The sequence below is a fragment of the Haliotis rubra genome, unplaced genomic scaffold (assembly GCF_003918875.1).
Source record: "Haliotis rubra isolate DU_JTF1 unplaced genomic scaffold, ASM391887v1 Scf312, whole genome shotgun sequence".
Classification (NCBI taxonomy): Eukaryota; Metazoa; Mollusca; class Gastropoda; order Lepetellida; family Haliotidae; genus Haliotis; species Haliotis rubra.
The window spans coordinates 1,147,850-1,172,252 of NW_025766983.1; the positions used below are offsets into that span (position 1 = coordinate 1,147,850).

General features: G+C 42.5%; 1 protein-coding gene and 1 long non-coding RNA gene across 3 annotated transcripts; both read left to right on the top strand.

Annotated features, from left to right (window-relative positions):
• The first annotated feature begins 1,602 nt into the window (after positions 1–1,602).
• Positions 1,603–10,892, top strand: LOC124283301 (cytochrome P450 1A5-like). 2 transcript variants are annotated; one of them, XM_046719334.1, is made up of 11 exons: positions 1,603–1,681; positions 2,779–2,947; positions 3,191–3,268; positions 4,165–4,263; positions 4,485–4,578; positions 4,896–5,051; positions 5,931–6,139; positions 7,720–7,848; positions 8,106–8,210; positions 9,315–9,449; positions 9,941–10,892. In XM_046719334.1, the coding sequence occupies exons 2-11, from the start codon at positions 2,788–2,790 to the stop codon at positions 10,048–10,050; spliced, it is 1,275 nt and encodes a 424-aa protein (XP_046575290.1). In that variant the 5' UTR covers positions 1,603–1,681; positions 2,779–2,787; the 3' UTR covers positions 10,051–10,892. The 2 variants fall into 2 exon arrangements, with proteins under 2 accessions (XP_046575290.1, XP_046575291.1); XM_046719335.1 differs by lacking the exon at positions 1,603–1,681 and having other exon boundaries at positions 2,763–2,947.
• An 11,590-nt stretch (positions 10,893–22,482) lies between these two features.
• On the top strand, positions 22,483–23,853 carry LOC124283302. Its single transcript, XR_006900322.1, has 3 exons — positions 22,483–22,608; positions 22,859–22,936; positions 23,841–23,853. It is a non-coding gene; the product is annotated as an uncharacterized LOC124283302 (long non-coding RNA).
• Positions 23,854–24,403: the final 550 nt, after the last annotated feature.

A 24,403-nucleotide genomic window follows, 5' to 3' on the forward strand; every position in this document is an offset into this window, starting at 1 on the left:
CAGTACCACGCCAGTACAATACCATGACAGTACCACACCTGTACAATACCATGACAGTACCACACCAGTACAATACCATGAAAGTACCACACCAGTACAATACCATGACAGTACCACGCCAGTACAATACCATGACTAGTACCACACCAGAACCACATACCATGACAGTACCGCAACACTACAATCAGTTGACGAGACAACACCTGTACAATTCCCATGACAATACCTCACCAGTACCACAATACCAATGACAGTACCACACCTGTACAATACCATGACCATTACCACTACTGTAAAATACCATGACATAACCTCACCTCCACAATACCATGGCAGTACCACACCTGTACAATACCATGACCAGTACCACACCTGTTCAATACAATGACATAACCTCATCTCAACAATACCATGACAGTACCACACCTGTACAATACCATGGCAGTACCACACCTGTACAATACCATGACATAACCTCACCTCCACAATACCATGACAGTACCACACCTGTACAATACCATGACCAGTACCACACCTGTACAATACCATGACAGTACCACACCTGTACAATACCATGACAGTACCACACCTGTACAATACCATGACCAGTACCACACCTGTATAATCCCATGACATAACCTCACCTCCACAATACCATGGCAGTACCACACCTGTACAATACCATGACAATACCACACCTGTACAATACCATGACATAACCACACCAGTACAATAATATGACCAGTACCATTCAAGAACCACACAGGTACAAAAAAAGTACTGCAACACCACCTCAGTGAAGTGAGCCAACACTTGATTCTTTCCCAGCAAAAGTTAATTTACCATGGCATGACAGATTGGTCATGTGAAAGTCATGAACGTGTATTCTGTTACGTGGCGCTCTCCACGCTGACTCACCAACACTCACCCAGACCGTCATTTCAGCAGAGGTCGAGACAACACAGAGTTTATGGTGACCTGGAAGTGTTTTGTGAAGATATACGCGCCTGGCTGACTTGGCTTTTACCTGAGTTCGGTATACCCGACCTTCGTGCCCGACAAAAGCCGATCCCACCAACCCGGCTTTAGACGAGCTAGTTCGTTCATCATGTCAAGGGGAATCGTTTCTCCTCCAAACAGCCTCCGGTTGTATGTGGTCAGCAAAGGCTGTCTTTGCAAAACATTATCATGAACTCTCAGTTTCAGAAATTACGTTAATTTGTAAATGTAATCAATGTGTAGATCATTGTAGGTACGTGCGTGTGTCAATGCGTGCGTATTAGGGGAAGGGTGTGCGTGCTTGCGCGCGCGTGTGTGTGTGTGTGTGAGAGAGAGGGGTGTTCATACGTGTACACAAATACAAAATTTCTACTGTTGATCTTGAACTAGTGCTTCAATATGTTTTGTATTCCTTCTTCGTTTATTGGTGTTGTTCCAGTAAATTTATGACAAGCAGAACTATTATATATATCAGGGGAACATTTGTTTGTTAAATAAATGTTGGATTTTTTATCTGCACCCTTAACTATTGACCCGTAAAATGATTCGCTCCCTCGTGAGCGACAGTCAGGTCACGTGATCACCCTCAGTCTATATTTATACTCGGTTTTGTTTGTGTCGGTCCGTGTCTCACGGTAGCTGATACCTCGAAACATACAGAAGCGGATCTATCTTCATAATCGTAAGTTCCCGTCATTTCTCAGCTATTCGATTTGTTTGTCTTGTGAATACTAACCAACCCCACAGAATATCTCAGGGATATTTTCACTGCACCAGGTGACACAGTTAGTATCTTGTCGGTGCATTTGACTTTCCAGTCGCCATGCCTACTTACATTCAAATTTTCATGTCAACTCTGGTATATCTCACTCAGTGAATGTAGGATGTCGTTTAGACGGAGGTTTGGGCGATATCAATTGCCCGTGAACTATTTGCTTGAGGGTCTAAACTGGTGGCTTACGTCGACTTTTGTCATTTGTAACTTAAGCACGACACGTTACATGTTAACAGGCGCAGTGTATGCGTGCGCGTGTGCGTGTGCGTGTGTGTGCGTGTATTAAAATTTCAAGGTTTATATTTCAGATATTATCAATTTTGGCTATGTACGTTCTCTGGAGGACGCCCCACTCACTGTTAATGCCACATGTTATAGGTATAAGAATTTAACCGGGGCTGTCTTGAATCAAACAAAAATCATCAAATTATTAATTTTAATTTATTGTTTAACGAAATTTCGTACATTAGCTGCAATTCATTGCTACAATCGAGTCTGACCCTCTCTATAGGAAAAATGGCTTTCATTTGGAACAATTCAGAAGGTGATGAAAGTATTCATTGGAAAACATTTACTCTAGTAACCAGCCTATAACACACGATAGTTCGTCGAAAAGCCCTTCTCGAAAACGCTTCAATATTTTCCAACGAAAATTGGCAGACATACCAAGCAGATCCTGAAGCAGTGCCTTTTACTATTTGCGGACTTTTGGGCATTTACTTATTAAACTGTGCCATACCAAGACCAGGTTGTCAAGTTATGGCTTTTGCTATTTGGGGATTTGTTGAATTTATATATCTTCAGTTTCCATGGCAAGGACTTCCAAATCTCAGTTACATAGTATTTTTTATATAGCTCATACTATTCTTGCATTCGGATAGAAATATTAGATAGATCTTCACAGGACTCTCACCAAGGTTGAATTACAGTAATAGTCAGATGATATATTCGTTCGTCTGTACAAGGGATTTGTCTTCCTCTGGTGACTCTTGTTTTCAATTTAGTCAAACATCATGGCTGGGACTTTGGAATGGATTAGTGCAACTGCTTTGGAGTACCGGATCACACTAATGCTGGTTTTGGCAGTGACGGTAATGGTGTATTTTATGACCCGGAAACGTTACAAGCTTCCACCGGGACCAAGTGGTCTCCCGTTGCTTGGCAATATTCTAGGTAAGCTGAACACCAAAGCAGACGGAAAATGTTAAACATATGAAGTCTTCATATTTGAAACTGTCCTGAGTTTAAGTCTGCGCGAATATTCCCTAAAATTTGAATTTTAACTCATAATCCCAGGTTTCAAAGTTATATGCTTCTATAACTTAGAATTTTAAGTGTGGCCCTGCCCATATACGTATATATGTTTCAACGTTTACAAATAATCAGAATACATGTGTTTTGTTACATCAATTGCAGCTATACAAAACAAGTCACTGTTCCGGATGCTGATACAACTGGAAAAGAAGTACGGCCCCGTGATAACCCTTAACCTTGGTAAAGCGGCTTTGTGATTGGTTCAAATTGTTCTAAGTTTCAAGGATACAACCAATGATGTAACGACAATTAATACGATATTCTTCCATGGGTGGCACAGTCGTCTGGTGGGCCATATTTCCCTGTAAAGCATAGAGGCCTTTGTGCACGCCACTGGCTCGTGATTGTGGCTTCGAATCCTAGTTTGTCCCGATTATGTGTTTTGGTGTGTCAGTCCATAATTTTCTCAGAAATGTTTCGTTATTAGAAGTTGATAGGAATTTAAACTTATGATCATTAGGTTTTTGACAATATACAGATGGTAACTATTTGATCTAAGAGCATTTTAGACATTACAAACAAATAAAAGGTGGTGCTCATCTTCTACTCCTAAATTGCACAATGCGTCCCGTTACATTAATATTTTGTCATTTACCTTCATTATACTTTAGTCTCAGTAATCCACATCCAAATGTAATCAATATTGTACGGAGTTTTCTGTGGACAATACGTAATAAATATTTTTCAGGAGCTAAAACAGTTTTATATACAATATCCTGAGCATTTATTTAATAAACAAGTCCATGACTCAAAAGACCTAACATTAACATGGTATGTTTGTCTGTTGTTTAACATCGCCCTCAGCATTATTCCAGCTACAAGACGGCGATCTGTAGGTGATCCAGCCTCAGTCAGCCTGACCACCCGATCCCGAGTCGCCTCAAGCATGGGTTGTTAAAGATTAATTCTAACCCGAATCTTCACTGGTCCAGACTAAGGACTTCTGTTGGTCTGTGAGACCTTTATGGATTTCACCGTGCACAGGCTGTGGTCTTATAGCTGGGGTATTTTGTACTGCGACAAAATCTGTTTGGTGTTTATTATGAACGACAGTAAACATGGCTTGTTTCCCGTAGGTCCAATACGCACTGTGTTTCTCAACAACTTGGAAGTTGTGCAGGAAGCGTACGTAGGGAAGTCTGTGGACTTTGCGGGACGGCCGCAGACGTTCTCAGGTTCGTTCAATAAAAAGCATAATAAAATAATATGATAAAACCAACAAAATAACTTCTTGCAAGCACAATTTATATTTCTCATTCAACAAGCGATGGTAAACATAGCTAAAGGTTAGGTTTACCATTTCTATAAACTTTGGAAAGTACATTTGCAATCACTGTGAAGTCTTACAATGTCCACATTATCTGCGAAGATTTCACTGTTCATGTGACTATTTCAGGATTGGCTTTAACCGAGGGAGGCAAGGACATTGCTTTCACAGATTATGGACCGACGTGGCAACTCCATCGGAAACTGGCACTGAGGGCCCTCAAGTAAGTCGAGAAACAAATGCAGAGGTTCTTATCTTACTGTATCTTATGCCTTTGTTTCTGACGGGTGCCACCGGTGGGGCAGGATGCCTTCACGTTTTCGTCAAGACCTGGTATTCTCACACATGCTCATAATATTATTAAATTTGTACAGTTGAGTCTGCATTCATCAGGGATTTATTATGGGTGCAGAAAGGGTTTTGTCGCTTATATTTTTATGCTTATGGAAAGCCAGCCAAGAATAATGTCAATACTGAAACACTGGAGACATTTATTGGGGTGACATCGGTAAACTAGAACTATGAAAGTTTGTTTTGTAGGCACTACATGAAAGGCGAGAGGTTTCAGGACACGATAACTGAAGTTATGGAAGCTGTGACGATAGAGATGGGGACAGAGACGGGCTCGTTTGACATCTACAGCTACATCAACCTCGCCATCTTCAACATCATCAGCAAGATCTGTTTCAATGAGAAGTGAGCAACATAAATATTACTCCATATTTCTTACAGTTCAGCTGCATGGTGTTTATTTCCGGTGAAAAGAAAATGGTTTCACAATAATAACAAAATACTATTTACCCCATGACTCATTCGGCATACATGAACTGTGATATTAGGATCGTTTAGATATATTCTCATGAAATGTTTTATGTTTGAAAAAGTATATAAAAGCTCCTCTCTGTCAGTCTTTCGTCTTCCCGTCCGCCAAATGGATCACCTTAATACACTTTTACATTTTGGACGGAACATATTGAATGTACAGATATTGCCCTTTATTCCGACATTTTTCGGCACCTGGTCAAATCTATTCCTTCTTCTTAGTATGTGGCGGTTATTTTGTGTTTTGTATGTTTCCCGATGTTTGTACCGAAGTACTACTTGTGAAGGGATGAGCACAACCACTGCAATATGTACGTTGGCATGTATGTTGATATTTGAAGATATAACGCCCAGAAAGATCCGAATTAGACTGACTGACTGAGTTTGGTTTTTACGCCACTTTTAGCAATATTCCATCAAAATCACGGCGGGGACACCAGAAATGGGCTTCACACATTGTACCCATGTAGGGATTCGAACCCGGGTCTTCGGCGTGACGATCCAACGTTGGTCAGATCCGAATTAGAACTGATCTTCAGCAACATTTTCTTATCCTTAGGGGTTGACGGGATCTGGTGGTCAGGCCCCGCTGACCTGGTTGCCAAATAGCATCGTACCATACTTACGTTATGTTCCTCTCGTCAAACACTGGACTGTCTAGTCCAGACTTATTTTAACAGACCCTCTCCAGATAGACCTGGAGTAGTATGGATAGCGGAGTGTATTAAAAAGCCAAACAATATTTTGTTTTAGGTTTTCATCGGACAATGAAGAGTTCCTGAAAATCTGTAAGGCACTTGACATCTTCTCGCAAGAAACAGGAAATGGATTCGCGGAAGATGTATTCCCTCCTTTAAGACTTTATCCAACAGCGAAATTCAGGAAGTTCATGAAACTAAACGATGGGATACTTAAATTCATGTACAAAAGGATCAACGCACACAGAGAAACGTTTATAGCAGGTAAATATTCTGAGCATCATGAGCGTCGAACTACGCAATTTGGATACAATGACATGCATCAACCAAGTCCGCGAGCCTGACCACCCGTATCCTGTTAGGCGCCTTTTACGACAAGCGTATGGGTTATTGAAGACCGATTCTAACCCGGATCTTCACCGGTCTCAAAAGAGTTACCACGTACCAGTTCTTGTATCTATCCGCGTTTAATCGATTAAACTCGACGTCTTTAGAGCAAGACACCTTGTGTCAAGTGGCTACTACAGCTTCGTGAATTAAGCTCCACTTCAATGTAGAACTTTTCTCTCGCACCATCGCTTATGTAATTCAATAATATTGTCCGTCACACAAGATCAGCTGTTGTATCTCGTCTACAATGGTCTGTATGTTGTATAACGTCGCTCTTAGGAAAATGAGGATGCGGGCTTGTATATAATCTAGACTTGTCCTGACTCTACCGTGGTTGATCGATGTTGCGATTGACGAATCCCGGCACAGGGTTACTATGACACGCAATCAACAAGGTCTCCCAGTCTGACCACCAGATCACCAAAGTCACCTCTTACAACAAGCACGAGTTGTTTTGGGCCTATAATAATATCCTCGGGAGAACTTTCAAATTCATTGACATCTCATGAAAATAATTCACGAGCTACTTGTATTTACCGTATGTTTTCCCATAATGATCTGTGACATTAATGGCATCGTATTTTCACAGTTTCGAGATGGTTTTATTGCCTTTGGAATAGTAAAATGTACGACAAATGTTAACGTGACAAAGTCCCATCACAAAGGACCTTCAAAATGTCTCGCGTCCATAATCCAAAACTAATGCATTTCCATGCAGCGGAAAACAAGCGAACTGTTTCGTGCAAAATATCTCGCGATTATTTAATAACTTCGTATGTTTTATCGCTTACTTACAAAAGCAGTATGCGAATTGGAAGAAACGTGTTATTGCAATTAAATCATTATTACTGTACCAAATGCGAATATACAATTAAGTCAACATCGGAGAGTGCGGGAATGTTGGTCGGATCAGTCTGCCAATTTTAAAGTTAAAACGTGAACAATTGATGCCAGATATTCTTAGCAGCACTGGATGGTGGATAGAGGGTGTGCAATATGTATCATAATGCAGATCTTATCCGGAATCAGATTCCAAGTAACTTCTCATTCCATATCAGCGCAGGGATGAACATCTGAAAGAACTGACTGGTGGTACTGTCCACAAATGAAAATTCCCCATTACTGAGGCTGTAATACCCTGAATCCGGCTTCCCAGTGGGTGGGAAGACCATCCATATATTCACACTCTTGTCTGAAGAAAATAATTTGATAACCACTTAAACCTACATCACATGATGATATATCTGTGTCTATCTGAAAACATTCGTTAGAGTGATTCCCTGCTTTGAGAAGATTTGAGTCAAGGCCACTGTACAGGTTTTTAACGAATGGTTTACTTTACAGGTATCAATGTTTCTAAAACCACGCATGCCTCATAAAATATCAATTTCCTTTTGTAAAACATTGAGCTTGTGTCAATAAGTGTTGCCCTTTACCAAGACTTGGTTTTTCAGATGCACAACGTGACTTCACAGACGCCATGTTGATTGCCCAGAAAGAGGCAGAGGAGGAAGAAGACCAGGAGCTGCTAGACCAGATCACCAACACGCATCTCGGCCAGACAGTAGCGGATGTTTTCACAGGTAATCAAAACACATATGAAGCTTTTCAAAAGCATCGCGAGAAACTAGGAAGTACGCTACTACTTGAAACAAATATCTTTGAAACATATCGGTAAATTGATCAGACACAATTATAATAATGTTTGTCAATATAGAATTATGTATCTTCAAGATCGAACGTAACTATATACACAGATATTTAAATTGTGAATATTAAATTCCCACTTTGGTTTACATTTTGTTTACCGTTATTTACGATATAAACTTTCACCTGACAGCGGGCTTGGACACGTCTCGACAGACTCTGTATTGGACAGTCCTGTTCCTTGCAGCCCACCCGGAAGTACAAGCGAAACTCCATGCGGAAGTGGACAGGGTGCTGGGTAGGAAAACCTTCAGAATTCAAATCATTTTCTGTCAGTGCCATTTTCAAATTTAAGTTTGCCAAGTTTATCACAGGCATTTAGACAGCATTTGACATCGATGCTGAAGGATACAGTATCTACGCCACGCCACGCCACGCCACGCCACGCCACGCCACGCCACGCCACGGGTTTTTGTAGCCCTACAACTTTGTAGCGCCTGGTCGCCTTGTTACTTGCAGTGTAACTGATACTCAATCTGGAGTAACGCATTTACGACATTTTGTACATCAGGACGTCTGTTTTCGTTGATGTATCGCAATACAACCGGCAAAAACCCTTTAAATAATGATGATGCAATATTTGTAAGATTCCAACAACATCATGAGGTTTTATTGAATCAGTCAAATAGACACGCATTCTGTATCACCGGTCACAAACACATGAACAGGCAAGTCATGCACTTGAAGGAAAAAAACCACACAGAATTATCATGGTTTATGGAATTGCATTGTACTTTATTTTTGTCACTGACTTTAAAATATTCTCGTCATGTCTACCAGAGCCTCCTTCAAATTGTAATTGTAATAGAAAAAGCCTTGTCGATTGCACTTTCAAAGGTTGTCAAACTTAAAGCCAAAATCCAACTGAAGTAATACAATTGCCAAAATTTGATTTCAACGGCACCAAAAACTGGATTTCACATCTCGTATATTGGGTGTGCATTGCGCGTGATGACCGGATTTGCGGGTAAACACGGATACGGACAAACTTCGACGATCATTTAAATGAAGCTGCCTGTTACAAAACATTATCCAGTTGTAATCAGGTGCTGATTTTCAACTCCTTTGTAAATACCATTGTAAACAATCACCCTTCTTTGTATTTGTAATGAATCTATCTCTGCTATTTGAAAAGTGACATCTTGCTTTGGTGAAGCCGAACATATTTGTGATAAATACCTGATTTGTATTTACTGAATTTGTATCTACTGCTACGACTCGAATTTGGTCAACTAAGATTGCCAATTGTAACCTGTAAATGCATTAGGTGTTCAACTAGTCCTAGTCGTTTAGAAGTATAAACTGTCAGTAAGGACTGTTTCTAAACAATTTTCATTCACAGGTGAGCGGCGAGTACCGATGCTGTCCGAGCGACACAAGCTGCCGTACACCGAAGCCGTGCTCTATGAGAGTATGCGGAAAGGGACAGTGGCGCCTCTGGGTCTCCCCCACTCAACCACTTGTGATACAACTGTCGGTAAGACGGGAGCAGACTGTATGTTAGTCTTTGACTTAACGGCTACGTTTAATATCAGCATTTAAGATTTGCCCTATTATTTGGGTCTGTATATATTGGCAGTAACATAGTACTGATTGGTCATGGTGATGATATTTACAATATGTTCCTCTTAAGGGCACCACAGTTAGAACTGAAAAAGGACAGAATTATTCACACATGAACTGTCCAGGATCAACAAACCGAAGGATCGAACCTCGGACTTGTCCGGATTATGATCCCCTTAGTTTGCTAGTCCGAGACTTACGGATTTCTGCAAGTAACATATCTCATTTCGTACATAAACTGAAATAGTGTTCCAAGCTCCTCACTCACCCACCTGCCCTAAACCCACCCAGCCACCCGCTCACTCACTTACCCAAAATCCAACCCCCAACCCACTCACTCACTCAGTCGCTCACACTTTTCATCTTTTTTTAAAATTTGTTTTTCTTTTCGACATATTTTCGCAGCTGGCTACGAGATTCCAAAGGGACGATGGTGTTTGCCAACATCTTCGCTATCCACCATGATCCAAGACACTGGAAGGAACCGGAAGTGTTTAATCCCGAACGTTTCCTAGACGATTCCGGAAGGTTTGCACCGAAGTCAGAAAGTTGGATGCCTTTCTCTGTCGGCAAGAGGGCGTGTATGGCGGAAGCTTTGGCCAAACCGGAACTGCATGTTGTCTTGGCCTCGCTCATGAGGTGTTTTGAGATTCGACTGCCGGACGGAGTGACCCCTGACCTTGAACCGGACGAAGGAAGCTTTTCATTTACGCCTAAGCGCTATCAGGTTGTCGTCAAAAACAGATTTGCATGAGATTGGAAGATGTGACAATCCAGGTGATGTCCATGTGTACGTGGAGTACTAATTTTACACATAACTGAATTATGCTGCTAATATATGTTGTCAGCTTACGTAAGAATAATTTGGTAGAAAGTAATGGTTGATGGAAACATTTTCCCTAGCATACATTAGTTATCCATCTTTAAATATAAAAATATGTGTGCTTTGTCATATCTAGCTCGTCTGTAAATCGTCGCCTCCAGCTATGTGATTTCATAATCACCTTTTGCCATGTGGTTCTATCGTTACCTCTTACCATGTGTTCCATCGTCACCTATAGCCATGTGATTCCGTCGTCACCTTTAGACATGTGATTCTATCATCGTCTCTAGCCTAGCCATGTGGTTCCATTGTCACCTCCAGCCACGTGGCTCTATCTTCTCCTCCAGCCATGTGGTTCTATCGTCTCCTCCAGCCATGTGGCTCTATCGTCTCCTCCAGCCATGTGGCTCTATCGTCTCCTCCAGCCATGGGGCTCTATCGTCTCCTCAAGCCACGTGGCTCTATCTTCTCCTCCAGCCATGTGGCTCTATCGTCTCCTCCAGCCATGTGGCTCTATCGTCTGCTCCAGCCATGTGGCTCTATCGTCTCTCTATCGTCCTCCAGCCACGTGGCTCTATCGTCTCCGCAAGCCACGTGGCTCTATCGTCTCCGCAAGCCACGTGGCTCTATCTTCTCCTCCAGCCATGTGGCTCTATCGTCTGCTCCAGCCACGTGGCTCTATCGTCACCCTACAGCCGTGTGGCGCTACCGTCTCCTCCAACCATGTGGCTCTATAGTTTCTTCCAGCCATGTGTCTCTATCGTCTCCTCCAGCCATCCATGTGACTCTATCGTCTCCTCCAGCCATGTGGCTCTATCGTCGCCCTTAATCATCTGTTTTCCAGATCAAATGCTATCACCAAACATCACGCCATATGACGTTCAATATGACTCTGGAATTTCGTTGCATGGTTGAAATTTCATTCACACGTATTCTCTTTATTAAGGCAAACAGAAATATGCATGATATATACTGAAGTCACTAAAAGGTGTGTCACCTCCATTTACTTGTGACCGCCTCCGTGGTGTAGTGGTTAGAGCGTCCGCCCGGAAAGCGCAAGGTCGTGGGTTCGATCCCCGACCGCGTCATACCAAAAGACGTTAAAATATGGTACTTGTTGGTCCCTGCCTGGCGCTCGGCATTAATTGGTACAACAAGGACTGGTCGGCTCGGAGTCAGTATAATGTGTCTGAGTGGGGTATTCATGCTTCACTGCGGCATGGTATCTCAGTGGGCTAGGACTATAAAGCCAGCTTCAGTCTGGGCTAGTACAAGCAGCCGCACCTACACATACACACGCATGCACGTCGTCATATGAGCGAAAATTTCTCAAGCACGACGTAGAACCCAATTTCACCTCACCTCACCTCATTGAGCTCGGAAGACGAGGTGCATTGGTTGCATTTAACACTGTACATACCGTGTTCACAGCAATAAAGCTTACTCCTCAGAATAGAGACGTCCCTTTCTTATTGATCCTTAATTGTCATTTGTTCAAATTGTGTGTAAGTAATCCGGAGCAAGCATTTTAGTATTCAATGTGTATTCACTACATGCAACACTACATGTAACAATTGGCTTCAGCCGATATAACTAGCACTAGGCTACAATTTTTTCACCTTTTTCACCAATTTCACCTCACCTCACCATTTACTTGTATGCATGTTTCACCTGTCCCCTGGTACTAAATGGTATGTGGTTCTGTGTGGAAAGTATGTATTTCTTAAGTGTACTACTGTTTAATGGACAGAACAATCAATGTGTCTATTTCCCTTTGGAATCTCTGTAAGTGCTTATATCTGCATCTCTATGTACTTTTGACTGTCATTTTGTACTACATTTTCTAAAAATATCTTGTAATAAAAATCTACCTAAACCTGGAGAGGTTTCCTATTCCTTGAAGTAATTCTTCCTTGGGTACTCTAGCATTTTTTCACCGAAAACATGTCTAATGGCCGTGCAAAGAGTCTTTAATTTAAAAAAATAATAATTTAACAACAAACTTAATTTTGTTGATGCGGTATGCAGTGGTGAGCGTATCACCCCCTTTTATGAATAATGATATACAAAGGCCATGACATACTCAATACAAGATCACTTGGTGAGGGAGGCATGGCCCTGCCTACTGGAGAGAACCGACTGACCGAAGCAAGCACGCTCTCTCGAGCTTAGGTCATGTTGGTAATGCCTGATGAATGTACTCGGTCGGCTCCAAATAGCCGCTGAGCAGATCTCTTCAATGGGCAGGGCAGCTGCGAACGCCTTAGAGGTAGCGACAGCCCTGACCGAGTGAGCTTTCAACCCCTCAGGGGGAGGCCTACCCCTAAAGTTGTAGGCCGTACAATTTGCAGAGACGAGCCAGCGGGAAATAGTTTGCTTATTGGCTGGCTCGCCAACCTTCCCTCCGCCATAGCAGCAAAACAATTGAGACCCCTTGCGGATTTCCTTTGTTCTCTTTATGTAGGCATGGAGAACCTGGCGAACATCCAGCGAGTGAGAGCTCGTTGGAGAGGATCCCGAGGTAGAAGGATGTGTGAAAGCAGGAAGCTCAATAGGAGCTGTCACATGGAAGGTATGAGCAACCTTAGGACGATAAGTATCCGGGAGGCGAATGCTTACTCTGTCTTTGTGGAAAACAGTAAGCGCTGGGTCTGCAGACATAGCATGTATGTCACCCACCCTTCTACCAGAAGTCACCGCCACAAGGAAAGCATTTTCCATGTTAGCAGCTGGAGTGAAAGAGAAGAAAAGGAAGGATCGGAGAGCCAATCTAAAACGATTGTCGAGTCCCAAGGGGGACTTGTACCTCTTGTAGTAGGGCGCACTCTATCCACTCCCGCTAGAAAGTGCTGTACAAGAGGGTGCTGTCCCAGAAGAGCACCATCGACAGGGATGTGAAAGGTAGAAATAGCCGTGGAGTACCCTCGAATAGTCGAGGCCGACAAACCATCGTTCAGACGGGACTGAAGGAACTCCAATACTGTGACTAGATCTGCAGAAAAGGGATCTGGAAACCCTCTGTTGTCACACCAGCGCGCATAACGGGCCCATCTATCCTCATACTGAACGTTTGTCGAACCCCTCCTCGAAGCCAGAATTGTGTCTGCAACTGGTGTAGGAATTCCACGTGCCTCGAGTTGAGACCTGACAGAGGCCAAGCCACCCATTGAATGTGGGGATTCGGGTGTGGCGCTTCGTTCTGAGTTAGAAGGTCCGGTCGAAAAGGTAATAGAACAGGAGGCTGAGCCAGAAACCTGAGAATTACAGGAAACCAGCTCTGGGACGGCCAAAGGGGTGCGAGGAGCACAAGAAACCGAGCTGGCTGGGTGGAAATCTGAGACGGGACCCTGGGGACTAACGGTAGGGGCGGGAAAGCCCACAGTATCTTGCCCGTCCAATCCAGTGCAAAGGCGTCGGAAGCTAACGCCCTTGGGTCTGGGATCCGAGAGCAGAACACAGGAATCTGATTTGTCCCCCCAGACGCAAACAGATCCACCTGGAACGGTCCGTACAACTGGGAAATAACCCTGAATGTCCTTCGATTGAGCATCCACTCGTGTGGGGCTAGGATTCGCCTTGACAGGGCATCTGCTCGGACATTCTCCAGCCCGGAAGGTACACTGGGATCACAGACACGTTGTACCGGTCGCACCAAAGTAGGAACTGCCATGCCTCCGCGAGTGAGCGGGCCAGACACAGTGTCACCTTGCTTCCAGGATACACGTCATTGCCGTCTGGTTGTCCATTTCTAGACGAACCGTCTGGTTCTGAACATGGTCCTTGAAGCTCTCGAAAACCAGCCTGACTGCTCTCAGTTGACTGCCCAGAACACACACACACCAGCCGGAAAGGGACGCATCTGTCTGAACTGAGAGAGATGGGGTCGAGGCCTTCAGTTGTTGGCGATCTATAGCCTGCTTTTATATTGTATTGTCCAAATAGTGCGATCAGTTTTAACTTTCCACACTAGTTTTAGTTGTAACTGTGATATTCTAGTTGTTTTACTGTCCTTCGTCGACAGGTTTTTTATAATATACATATATTCCATTTCATTGTCAAATATGTTCTCGTCACGATATTGCTCAGATATTGCCGATGTGACGTTGAATATTAACTCTCTCACTCACTATATTTCAGACATAAGCAGTTTATCATAGGACTAGTTTTTTTTTACTAGATATTCGATTTGCATATCCTATTTACCGTTGCTTTGAAACCATAGACCTAAATGTTTATGATAGTCAACTTCTTTAAAGGTCACATGCAACGTAAAAAACATAACTTTGCAGATTCTTATACCTTTCGGTATGGACTTACCGAAACAAATTTTCAAAAATGCAAATTCAACTTATAAAGTTGAAAAATAACGCGATGAAAAAAAACGCGCGAAATCGGAGTTCAAACGTTTCACTAATTTTCCCCCGACTTTTCTGGGGAAAACAGGTTTCAACAGCTGGGCTGCGCTTATAGCACGTGCGCAGTGAGGTAGGTTCGCGCAGTTTGGGAGCGGTTGTCCGGTGAATACTCGGTGAAGGCTTTGGTGTGAGCTATTTTTCTAATGTTTTGTTGATATCTCACAGGCGTGAGCTTTTTATATGTTATGACAGTAAATTAACTGTTTATATAATTTCATTTGTCTATTTCACCACACGTTCTTCTTACCGAGTCACTTTCTCAGTTCGATACTTAAAAGCAATGCCATTATTTAGCGTTGACAGAATTTCCAACTGTGATATAGATATGTCGTTGTCACAGACTAAACTCAATGGGTTTTTTTATTGACACCTGTGTGTCTGCCTGCCTGTCTGCTAATGACAATATTCAATACACAGCTGCTATCACTGACCACATGCAATTTGAACTTAACACCAATCAGGCTATACACCATAAACAAAATGCATTGATTTATGGCCCGAGTTCGGTCTCTGTCACATTATGTAATTACACAGACAGGCAGGTGTGATACTTGAACACATGACATGTTATGATGTCTGTTGATTGCAAAATGTTATACCCAAAAAATGAGCATGTATTTACAAAACCCAACATCTCTATATATACACACACAATCAGCCGTGAGGGCATCTGCAAATGAACCAGCCGTTACACTTGAGTGCACACCCACCCGCTCTGACTGGGTTCGGTATCCCGGCTGCTTCGTTTCTTGGGAAGTAAACCGAAGTACAATAATATTGCACTTTTGATTTGCGATTGTACGCTTATAATTTTGTTTATATGTTTTTCATAACCAGCAATGTTTTTATGTCATGAATAATAATTGTGTTTTAATTATGTTTGATTTTTGGTTGCATGCAATTTACGTCATATCATTAAATCTGTTTTAGCACTAGGCATTACTTTTTATGAATAACATAGCCGCTGATTTTCAATTACCTGTCATTCCTTTGTTCAGAAAGATTAATCATTGTTCAATGTTCTTGTTTCAGCGGGGTTACCTATGATTATGTAAAGGGAGGTATCTTCAATAAATAAACGCATGTTGCTTGAGATACCATCAAGTAAATAATTAAAAGTGGAACATAAAGGGACCCAGTGCGGAGCCTTGGCCTACATTATCTCCTTCGTCATCCAACTTAGTCTATCCACCTATCCATCAGGCGTCATCCACCTAGGTGTACATTATCTCAGGCGTCATCCACCTAGGTGTACATTATCTCCTTCGTCACCCAACTTAGTCTACATCAGGCGTCATCCACCTAGGTGTACATTATCTCAGGCGTCATCCACCTAGGTGTACATTATCTCGGGCGTCATCCACTTAGGTGTACATTATCTCAGGCGTCATCCACCTAGGTGTACATTATTTCAGGCGTCATCCACCTAGGTGTACATTATCTCCTTCGTCACCCAACTTAGTCTACATCAGGCGTCATCCACCTAGGTGTACATTATCTCAGGCCTCATCAAAGTAGGTCTTCATTATCTTATTCGCGATCAAGCTAGGCGTACATAAACTCGGTCCATCATATAGATTAACGATGATCGCTGAGAAGAAGGAAGAATGTGTGATGCAGTCATTTAGAAAGACCCACGAGATTGGAGCCCAAATCACGGCCAGCACTGACGGCAGAGCAGAGGAAAACCCTGGTACATAAAAGTAGGACTCTGAAGTGCGAACTTCATCTTCGGACCACGACTGAGACGCTGCTGCAGAGAATTAGATATCAAGACCACGCCATGGATCCAGCGACCTGCATAGATCATAAGCGGAATGCAACCACATCGGCTGCACGGACTGCATGGAATGCACCTGCCACATGGATCACATGGACCGCACCGGTCATCCACGCCACAGAGTCGATCTGCATCAGAGTTCAGTTCAGAGTTCCACCATTCGTGATATCAGTGGATCCATGGTTATTCACGATTCTAGCAGCCATGGTACTTGCATAGCAACATGTGCAACACATAATAATTCATGGTTATCTGGTTTCCTGTCTCCAAAGTCAATTTAGATGACTCTTTAGAAGACTCCCGATTTCGTCAGGAATTTTGGTTTGATGCTGTATCAAGACAAACCAGAGCTTCAGCCCAAGAAAATACAGAAATACACAGGGGATGTATTTGACACGTAAGCCAGGATAACGCAGTTTAAAACTCTCCACACACTCTTCAGCAATGGATGTTGGTATTAGGAGCAATCTCGCATCTTTGCAGGATCTCACATTCAGAGACCCACTGCATCTAAGATTCATTCAGAATTGGATCAACCAGCATCGAGGGAAACTGCTAGGTTCTGTAATTGTACCTATGGATCTGGTAGTCAAGGACCATTGTGGTGGAAGAATCCTGACAACATCACACCCCATACTAAGAATGCCGTGGCAGATTATAATTTCTTCACAAATACTTCACCCGCGGAATGGGGAGTTCATCTGGAAGACAAGGTGGCATCAAGTCTCGGTGAGTTAGATTCACCAGCCCACATCAATAGCCTGAGATGAGAGCAGTACTATGAGCCATCACGCACTGGCCACTAATACTCTGGTAATCTTCCTACTACAGCTTGTTCAGCTTGACCTGAGCTACTCTACATATGCATGACCCGAGGAGGTCAATGGCACAAACGGCTGGTTGAGTTAACTTCATTAAATAGGGGAGCAGAGACTGTTGTTATTGTTGCGTTCGTGCGAAACATGCATACATGGATTCGTTACAGAACTTGTCCCGGAAAACAACACTTCTGAAAAAACAATTCAATTAAAACATGAATTGTTTTAACAGTCATATGCTATCTAGTTTGGTTTACTAACTTAACGATGTAAAGTCAGTTACTTTCAGAATCAATTCACTCTCGCTATCACTCTCTCCACCCAGTTCAATTATCATTTTTTTTCTATCGACCTTGTCTCGGCTGTTCGGACATGTTGACAATCTGCTGACAAAGGCGCACCCTTCACAGTAATAGACCCAACCAGTTGTGACACGGTCTTGCAATGCATTAGTATTCACTTGATCAGGTCAAGCTGAACAACCTGTAGTTGCATTGGGCAATGCCTCAGTAGTTGCCTGTATCAACAGAATTTGAGGCACCCATTCTCAAGTCAACGAGAGAATTTCGCGATCTAGCCGACAGTCTGGATTGCAACAGTTTGGTAAGGCACATCAAAGGGAAAATCAACATCTTTGCAGATGCTTTATCATGACAAGACAAGGTCCTATAGACAGATGGGCTTCATTCAGAAACCTTCATGCCAATAACGATGAAATGGGAACAACCTCATATAAATCTGTTCACAAAATCCCTGAACAATCAATTGCAGACATATATCAGCAAAGTTCAAGATCTGCAAGCTTATGTATCGGATGCAATGTCGACATATTGTTATGATGTCATGCTATTGCACGACTGTGTACAACAATTAACATGATGTCATGTTTTAAAAGGTCAGTGTGCAACAGTTGTGATGATGTCATGCTTTGCATGACTAGCAAAGGATTGTGTGCGGGGCTTTACGCATGACGTAGGAAGTGATGACTTCAGGAAGTTTATGGCGCTCTTGGACGTCTACAGCAAGCTGACAGGATCTTTCTTCTGGGAGGACATATTCCCTCCTCTGATGTGTCTACCGACGCGCATATAATATGTGCTGGTATCATGAAGCAAGGTATCAACACAGCGTTCTCGGGGAAGTCTTAACCTGCGTCAGCAAAGGGAACTGTCCTTCTGAGGTTCATTCCTGATGTTATGTTTGCTAAAGAATGGACTTTGTATTTCGCCTATATAGACGATATATTTATTGTGGGGAAGCAACCCTTTCAAGTGCTTTACTGACGTTATCCTTATTGTGGGACTTTGTGTCGAGCCCATATCCTTTTACTACGTACTTGGAGTACCATTCGTTCCAGATGCTGCTAAATATAGCTGACTTCCAACCCTCATGTCACAGATCAGTACCACAATACCATAACCAATTACCACACCTGTACAATATCATGACAATTACCACACCTGTACAATACCATGACCAGTACCACACCTGTACAATACCATGGCCAGTACCACACCAGTCCAATACTATGACAGTACCACACCAGTACAATACCATGACGAGGTACCAACACCTGTACAATATCATGACAGTACCACACCTGTACAATACCACGACCAGTACCACACCTGTACAATACCATGACAGGTACCACACCAGTACAATACCATGACAGGTACCAACACCTGTACAATACCATGACCAGTACCACGTCAGTAAAATACCATGACAGTACCATACCGGGAAAATACCATGACGGTATATTTATTGTGGGACTTTGTGTCGGACCCATATTCTTTTTACTACGTACTTGGGTGGCCATACGTTACAGATGCTGCTAAACATAGCTGACTTCTAACCCTAATGTCACAGATCAGTACCACACCTGTAGAATACCACGATCAGTCCCACACTAGTACAATACCATGAACAATACCACAGCAGTACAATACCGTGAAAAATGCCACACCAGTACAGTACCGTGCAAAATACCACACCAGTACAATACCTTGGTCATTACCAAACCAGTACAATACCGTGAAAAACACCTCACCAGTACAATACCGTGACCGTACCACACCTGTACAATACCATGACCAGTACCACACCTGTACAATACCATGACCAGTACCACACCTGTACAATACCATGACCAGTACCACACCAGTACAATACCATGACAGTACCACACCAGTACAATACCATGACAGTACCACACCAGTACAATACCATGACAGTACCAAACCAGCACAATACCATTACAGTACCAACACCAGTACAATACCATGACCAGTACCACACCTGTACAATACCATGACCAGTAGCACACCTGTACAATACCATGACCAGTACCACACCTGTACAATACCATAACCAGTACCACACCTGTACAATACCATGACGAGTACCACACCTGTACAATACCATGACCAGTACCATACCTGTATAATACCATAACCAGCACCACACCTGTACAATACCATAACCAGTACCACACCTGTACAATACCATGACAGTGCCACACCAGTATAATACCATGACAGTTCCACACCAGTACAATAGCATGACAGTACCATACCAGTACAATATCATGAGCAGTACCACACCTGTACAATACCATCACCAGTACCACACACCTGTACAATACCATGACGGTACCACACCTGTACAATACCATGATCAGTTACCACACCACCACATTATCGTGTCCTGTAAAACAACAGTACAATACCGTGACAGTTACCACACCAGTACAATACCATGACAGTACCACGCCCGTACAATTCCATGAAAGCACCACACCAGTACAATACCATGACGGTAGCACACCTGTACAATACCATGACAGTACCACACGAGTACAATTCCATGAAAGCACCACGCCAGTACAATACCATGACAGTACCACACCTGTATAATACCATGACAGTACCACACCAGTAAAATACCATGACAGTACCACAGCAGTACAATAATATGACCATTACCATTCAAGAACCACACAGGTACAAAAGTACCGCGACACTACCTCAGTGAAGTAAGACAACACTTGATTCTTTCCCAGCACAAAAGTTAATTTACCATGCCATGACAGATTGGTCATGTGAAAGTCATGAACGTGTATTCTGTTACGTTGCACTCTCCACGCTGACTCACCAACACTCACCCAGACCGCCATTTAAGCAGAGGTCGAGACAACTTAGAGTGTATAGTGTGACCTGGAAGTGTTTGTGTGAAGATATACGCGGCTGGCTGACTTGGCATTTACCTGAGTTCGGTATACCCGACCTTCGTGCCCGACAACAGCCGATCCCACCGACCCGTCTTTAGACGAGCTAGTTCGTTCATCATATCAAGGGGAATCGTTTCTCCTCCAAACAGCCTCCGGTTGTATGTGGTCAGCAAAGGCTGTCTTTGCAAAACATTATCATGAACTCTCAGTTTCTGAAATTACGTTAATTCGTAAATGTAATCAATGTGTAGATCATTGTAGGTACGTGCGTGCGTACATGCGTGCGTGCGTATTCGGAGGAGGGTGTGTGAGTGCGTGCGTGCGTGCGAGCGAGCGTGTGTGTGTGTGTGTGAGTGTGAGAGAGGGGTGTTCATACGTGTACACAAATACAAAATTTCTACTGTTGATCTTGATCTAGTGCTTCAATATGTTTTGTATTCCTTCTTCGTTTATTGGTGCTGCTCCAGTAAATTTATGACAAGCAGAACTATTATATATGTCAGGGGAGCATTTGTTTGTTAAATAAATGTTGGATTTTTTATCTGCCCCCCTTAACTATTGACCCATAAAATGATTCGCTCCCTCGTGAGCGATTGTAAACAGTCAGGTCACGTGATCACCGTCAGTGTATATTTATACTCGGTTTTGTTTGTGGGGTCCGTGTCTCACGGTAGCTGCTACCTCGAAACATACTGAAGCGGATCTATCTTCATAATCGTAAGTTCCCGTCATTTCTGAGCTATTCGATTTGTTTGTCTTGTGAATACAAACCAACCCCACAGAATATCTCAGGGATATCTTCACTGCACCAGGTGACACAGTTAGATCTTGTCGGTGCATTTGACTTTCCCAGTCGCCATGCCTACTTACATTCAAATTTTCATGTCAACTCTGGTATATCTCAATCAGTGAATGTAGGATGTCGTTTAGACGGAGGTTTGGGCGATATCAATTGCCCGTGAACTATTTGCTTTGAGGGTCTAAACTGGTGGCTTACGTTCCACTTTGTCATTTGTAATCTTAAGCACGACACGTTACATGTTAACAGGCGCAGTGTATGCGTGTGTTTGTGTGCGTGTGTGTGTGCGTGTGCGTGTGCGTGCGTGTATTAGAATGTCAAGATTTATATTTCAGATATTATCAAATTTGGCTATGTATCGTTCTCTTCTGAGGACGCCCCACTCACTGTTAATGCCACATGTTATAGGTATAAGAATTTAACCGGGAGCTGTCTTGAATCCAACAAAAATCATTAAATTATTAATTTTAATTTACTGTTTAACGAAATTTCGTACATTAGCTGCAATTCACTGCTACAATCGAGTCTGATCCTCTCTATAGGAAAAATGGCTTTCATTTGGAACAATTCAGAAGGTGATGAAAGTATTCTTTGGAAAACATTTACTCTATAACCAGCCTATAACACATGATAGTTCGTCGTAAAGCCCTTCTCGAAAACGCTTCAATATTTTCCAACGAAAATTGGCAGACATACCAAGCAGATCCTGAAGTAGTGCCTTGTACTATTTGCGGACTTTGTTGGCATTTACTTATTAAACTGTGCCATACCAAGACCAGGTTGTCAAGTTATGGCTTTTGCTATTTGGGGATTTGTTGAATTTATATATCTTCAGTTTCCATGTCAAGGACTTCCAAATCTCAATTACATGGTATTTTTTATATAGCTCATACTATTCTTGCATTCGGATAGAAATATTAGATAGATCTTCACAGGACTCTCACCAAGGTTGAATTAAAGTAATAGTCAGATGATATATTCTTTCGTCTGTACAAGGGGATTAGTCTTCCTCTGGTGACTCTTGTTTTCAATTTAGTCAAACATCATGGTTGGGACTTTGGAATGGATTAGTTACAACTGCTTTGGAGTACCGGATCACACTAATGCTGGCTTTGGCAGCGACGGTAATGGTGTATTTTATGACCCGGAAACGTTACAAGCTTCCACCGGGACCACGTGGTCTCCCGTTGCTTAGCAATATTCTAGGTAAGCGGAACATCAAAGCAGACGGAAAATGTTAAAAAATATGAAGTCTCCATATTTGAAACTGTCCTGAGTTTAAGTCTGCGCGAATATTCTCTAAAATTTGAATTTTAACTCATAAATACATTTCAGGTTTCAAAGTTATATGCTTCTATAGCTTAGAATTTTAAGTGTGGCCCTGCCCATATATGTATATATGTTTTCAACGTTTACAAATAATCAAAATACATGTGTTTTGTTACATCAATTGCAGCAATACAAAACAAGTCACTGTTCCGGATGCTGATACAGTTGGAAAAGAAGTACGGCCCCGTGATAACCCTTAACCTTGGTAAAGCGGCTTTGTGATTGGTTCAAATTGTTCTAAGTTTCAAGGATACAACCAATGATGTAACGACAATTAATACGATATTCTTCCATGGGTGGCACAGTCGTCTGGTGGGCCATATTTCCCTGTAAAGCATAGAGGCCTTTGTGCACGCCACTGGCCCGTGATTGTGGCTTCGAATCCTAGTTAGTCCCGATTATGTGTTTTTGTGTGTCAGTCCATAATTTTTCTCAGAAATGTTTCTGTTATTAGAAGTTGATAGGAATTTAAAACTTAGGATCATTAGGTTTTGACAATATACAGATGGTAACCATTTGATCTAAGAGCATTTTAGACATTACAAACAAATAAAAGGTGGTGCTCATCTTCTGCTCCTAAATTGCACAATGCGTCCCGTTACATTAATATTTTGTCATTTACCTTCATTATACTTTTTAGTCTCAGTAATCCACATCCAAATGTAATCAATATTGTACGGAGTTTTCTGTGGACAATACGTACAAATATTTTTCAGGAGCTAAAAGAGTTTTATATACAATATCCTGAGCGTTTATTTAATAAAAGCAAGTCCATGACTGAAAAGACCTAACATTAACATGGTATGTTTGTCTGTTGTTTAACATCGCCCTCAGCATTATTCCAGCTACAAGACGGCGATCTGTAGGTGATCCAGCCTCTCAGTCAGCCTGCGACCACCCGATCCCGGAGTCGCCTCGAAGCATGGGTTGTTAAAGATTAATTCTAACCCGAATCTTCACTGGTCCAGACTTCTGTTGGTCTGTGAGACTCAGGCTATGGATTTCACCTGTGCACAGGCTGTGGTCTTATAGCTGGGGTATTTTGTACTGCGACAAAATCTGTTCGGTGTTTATTATGAACGACTGTAAACATGGCTTGTTTCCCGTAGGTCCAATACGCACTTCGTGTTTCTCAACAACTTGAGGTTGTGCAGGAAGCGTACGTAGGGAAGTCTGTGGACTTTGCGGGACGGCCGCAGACGTTCCCTCAGGTTCGTTCAATAAAAAACATAATAAAATAATATGATAAAACCAACAAAATAACTTCTTGCAAGCACAATTATATTTCTCTATTCAACAAGCGATGGTAAACATAGCTAAAGCTTAGGGTTTACCATTTCTATAAACTTTGAAAGTATATTTGCAATCACTGTGAAGTCTTACAATGTCCACATTATTCGCGTGAAGATTTCACTGTTCATGTGACTATTTCAGGATTGGCTTTCACCGAGGGAGGGCAAGGACATTGCTTTCAACAGATTATGGACCGACGTGGCAACCCCGATCGAAACTGGCACTGAGGGCCCTCTAATAAGTCGAGAAACAAATGCAGAGATTCTTATCCTTGCACAGCGTCTTATGCCTTTGTTTCTGACGGATGCCACCGGTGGAGCAGGATACCTTCGCGTTTTCTGTCAAAGACCACCGATACTTCTCACACATGCCTCATAAT

What these genes read in the sequence shown, in the direction of transcription:
- LOC124283301 (XM_046719334.1), top strand. Translation starts at nt 2,788, where the DNA reads ATGGCTGGGACTTTGGAATGGATTAGTGCAACTGCTTTGGAGTACCGG. An exon ending in ACGGCCGCAGACGTTCTCAG is followed by an intron (nt 4,264 to 4,484) that starts GTTCGTTCAATA and finishes TGACTATTTCAG; the next exon opens with GATTGGCTTTAACCGAGGGA. An exon ending in CTGGCACTGAGGGCCCTCAA is followed by an intron (nt 4,579 to 4,895) that starts GTAAGTCGAGAA and finishes TTTGTTTTGTAG; the next exon opens with GCACTACATGAAAGGCGAGA.